Source organism: Triticum aestivum, chromosome 6D (assembly GCF_018294505.1).
Source record: "Triticum aestivum cultivar Chinese Spring chromosome 6D, IWGSC CS RefSeq v2.1, whole genome shotgun sequence".
Classification (NCBI taxonomy): Eukaryota; Viridiplantae; Streptophyta; class Magnoliopsida; order Poales; family Poaceae; genus Triticum; species Triticum aestivum.
Window position 1 is genome coordinate 232,852,859 of NC_057811.1, and position 4,058 is coordinate 232,856,916.

The window sequence follows — 4,058 nt, forward strand, 5'->3', positions numbered from 1 at the left end:
TTCACCCCTGTCCCCTATGGAGCGCGGGAAGCCTTCGCTGGAGCGTGGGAAGACTTGAGCACACAACCCGACAACCATATGCGTTGTCACGTGTTACCGGACATGTGTTAACATAAGGAAACGTACGGGTAACCTACTAATCATCGCACACGAGTACTCGCACTCGCATCGCGCGCGATACTCCTAGCCATCACAAGCAACTAGTATGTATTTCAAAGTTTTTAGTACACACATAATCGCACACGAATTAACTCTAGTAACCGTGTGTGTTATATTTTCTCATCGCAAACAGATCATCTGATGGGCTGTTTGCCGTGTATCACACACATCTTGTTTACACGAATCATTTGTGTTTGTAAATAATACAAAACATTTTACTTGAATTGCACGCATATTTTTTTACATTGTACATACATTTTTTGAAACCCATGAACATTTTTAAAATTTTCACGACATTTTTTTGAGTGCTATTGACATTTTTTAAAATTAGTCTAACAACGTTTTTACACTGTGTTATTTTTTTTTCGAAATTCTTAGTTTTTTAAATTCTAAGTGAATTTAAATTTTGGAATATATGTATTTAGTTTTTTTCAAAAATACGAACAAAAGAGAAAAAAATGAACTACTGAAAAACAGAGAAGAAAAATAAACTAACCTGCAGGAAGCTACTTGGGCCGGCCCTTTTGGTGAAGCCGTTGGTGGAGCTGGAGCCCAACCCGGCACTGGAAATTTCTAGCAGATTATTATATGCGAGGGTTTAAGGAAGCATCGCGACGTCTAATCGTCGTCCCTCTCTAACACCTTTTGCCGAGACGAGATTCTCTTCCGCAGCCGCCCCCGTCGCCGTCGCCGTCGCCGTCTTTTGCCACCGCGATGCCTCGGTGAGTGTTTCACTCTTTTGATCTAGGTGCAGTGGTTGTGGCTCGAGGGGATGGTACGGTACGATGGGCGCTGTTAATTTGAAACCCTAGCTTAGGCCCCCGATGGTTGCTCGGGGCCTGTAGAAAACCGTGAGGAAGGAGGGGGATTTTTGGTTGAATGGGAAACGGGAAAAAGCTAGAGGATGCGCCAATTGCTGCGTTGGGCAAAGCCACCATGGTCCATGATTGGGGAAGGCGGCACTGTGATTTCGCCGATTATCTCTTTGGTCGAGTAGGTAGGTAGATAGATTCGTAAGTAGGAATCTGGGGCTTACAGTAGAGAACTGATGAAAGGTCTTGTTGTGCTCCTGTGTACATTGAGACTTTGTTACTGCCTGCCATGCTTTGGTGCTCTCTGCTTGAATCTTGTTGTTCATCTTTTGCTTGAATTGACATCCCCTTGTTCTTGGCTTGCAGGTATTATTGCGATTACTGCGACACTTATCTGACCCATGACTCGGTTAGTGCTTCCTTTTTCCAATCAATTTTTATTATGCTTGACAACAAAAATGAGTACAAGTTTGCTTAGTTAATTTCAGTGTTCCATATGATTGTGTGCAGCGATTTGAGCTTAGCCTAGTTTGCTCCAGTGAATGTAGTAATTCTGTCGAACCTAAGATTAGTTTTAGCTTCCACCACAACAAATACTTTCTTTGTCATTGGAGTATATTGATTAGTATTCATGTTTCTTTTTCAAGAACAGACATTCAGTATTAAGTGCTGTTTAGTACTTAGATTATATTCATCTGGGGTGTTCGGTTCAGTATTGTTGCCAAGTCCGTGGATATGTTTCATCTACTAACATGTTCTTTAAGATAGTAACGTTTATTTAAGATGGCTGGGACTGTGATCTGGCAAGCATGTGAATCTATTCAAGGAGCCCAGGTTCATCGTGCTAATCAGCTTTATAGATTATCAAGTGTCATTTTGTTATTGTGAATGTTATAGAGTAGCAAACCAGGTATGGTGCTGGGTGGTATGCCAATTTGGCATGATTATGTTGCTGACTTTGCAAGCTCTTCAGTGGTCAGTGACTTAACTGTACGAGCCACTTAATTGAATTCTGACATCCCAAGCCAAAAAAGTGGACTGCAGGAGAGTTATGTGCCCTGCTTTCCATAGCCGGAAACATAAAATTAGGCACTACGTGATCATCTATTGATGTATAATCATCAGACGATGTGCGGTAATATGCTCTTTTTTTTCATTTCAGTAGGTAAACATTATTGCATTTGAGTGCAATTGGATATTTACAAAATACAACCCACACTGGTTTTGAAATGATAGTGTAATTCTAACTCTTTTATCCTTTGCTCTGGTGTGCTTATTTTTATACCTATCTTTGAACTAATCACACATGTCAATAATGGTGCAGCCATCTGTCCGTAAGCAACACAATGCTGGATATAAACACAAGGTATTCTTTCTTTTTACCTTCATAGATCTTTTTTATTCTTGTGTGTACACTGTTTTTCATGTGAAACATTTTTAGGCAAATGTTCGTAACTACTATCAGCAATTCGAGGAGCAGCAAACTCAAAGTTTGATTGATCAAAGGATAAAGGAACACCTGGGACAAGCTGCAGCGTTCCAAGTTGGCGCTCCTTTCAACCAACATCTTCTTCAATATCCAGGAAATATGCCCCGTCCCCGTCTTCCGATTCTGCCCACACCCATGATGCAACATGGTTATCCTCAACATCAACAACCTGGTGGGCCATTTGCAAGGCCTCCTATTTTACCAGTTCCTGGGACTCCAGGTAAACTTCAGTATTGTTTTCATTTTTTATCGTGATTACTTGTATCTATAGTGACATTTTTTTATTAAAATTGGATAATCCATAACTTCTTTAGTTTGTGCTCCTATAGATAAACTCAATTGCTTATATATTTCCTGCATGGAAGATAACAATTTACCGGTTGGTATTCCCACAAGGATACAGAAACAGAAAGGTCTATAAGATGGAGAAATTTAGGCTAGTTTCTTTATTGCTTGATTCTGCTTCTTCAGCATTTATTTAGTCTTCGTCTTGATGTATTGATTTTATTAATTTTGCTTAGTGGGTCTGAAGAGCAAAACCAGCTGGATACCGCATTGGACGTGTATTACATGGTTTGAACAATCTTGACCATAGTGAGATAGGAATGGACATGGATTTTTGGCTACTAAGCACATATGCACTCTGATAAAAATTAAAATCCGAAAAATAGTGAAACTAATCTCATTTTTTTCTTTTGGAAACAAGCATGATTTAATGTTCTACCTATGCACAAATTTCCGTGAAGAAAAAAACATTTGTAATATTTGGGGCAATAAAACACAATCGATGCTGCAAAAAGGCTAGGTTTTAAAGCATTTGGAGCACCTTTTTAGTTTTTCCCAGCAGACCAGCACAAATGTCATTCCTTCACGGAAATTTGCACGTTGGTAGAAAACTAAGAAATGTTTGTCGCCAAAAAAATTCAGATTTTTTTAACTCTTTTTACATGTTTTTGGATTTTTATTGTTCATGGTGAGTGCATTTGAGTTTGGGGCAGAGTAGCACTTTCGGATAGGAATGGACAGCTTAAGCTGAAACTCTGATTGAACTTTCATAGGCACTCAGATAAAAAGGGGTAATTACTTTGTACAAGCAATTTTTTTTAAATAAAGTAAAAAAATGTCCACCATTTTTTTTATAAGTATATTAAAGAAGATACCAGATTCAAAAGTTTCATTTTGATTACTAAGGTAGTTGATCCTCCAATTTTATGTGAGTATACCTAGATTGAGAGATTCGATCTTTTTCCATGTTCATATGTGCAAGTTTGTCTTAGATATGGTCACAACACTTAGATTAGTTATTGTATGCTGCATCTCATCCTGGGCTTATAAACATATCAACTTAATATTATAAGTAGACTGAGTCTACTACTCCCTCCGTTTCAAAATATAAGACGTTTTTTGACACTGTCAAAAAACGTCTTATATTTTGATACGGAGGGAGTATTAATTACTGTAATGACCCTGAATAAATTATGAATTGATGTGAATTTAAAGGTGGCATAGGAATGGCCAGGCCACTTATTCCGTAACACTATTTTAAAACATGAAGGAGATGAAATGTTTTTAATTTCCAGTGTTCTAATATATTTTAT

General features: G+C 38.2%; 1 protein-coding gene across 1 annotated transcript in view; it reads left to right on the forward strand.

Annotated features, from left to right (window-relative positions):
- The first annotated feature begins 750 nt into the window (after positions 1-750).
- The window catches only part of LOC123144527 (U1 small nuclear ribonucleoprotein C-1), a 5,197-nt gene continuing 1,889 nt past the window's right edge, over positions 751-4,058 (forward strand). The window contains exons 1-4 of the mRNA XM_044563716.1: positions 751-881; positions 1,338-1,380; positions 2,296-2,337; positions 2,413-2,680. Coding sequence (XP_044419651.1) covers positions 874-881; positions 1,338-1,380; positions 2,296-2,337; positions 2,413-2,680 — 361 coding nt within the window. The 5' untranslated portion in view covers positions 751-873. The remainder of the gene's footprint in view (positions 882-1,337; positions 1,381-2,295; positions 2,338-2,412; positions 2,681-4,058) is intronic.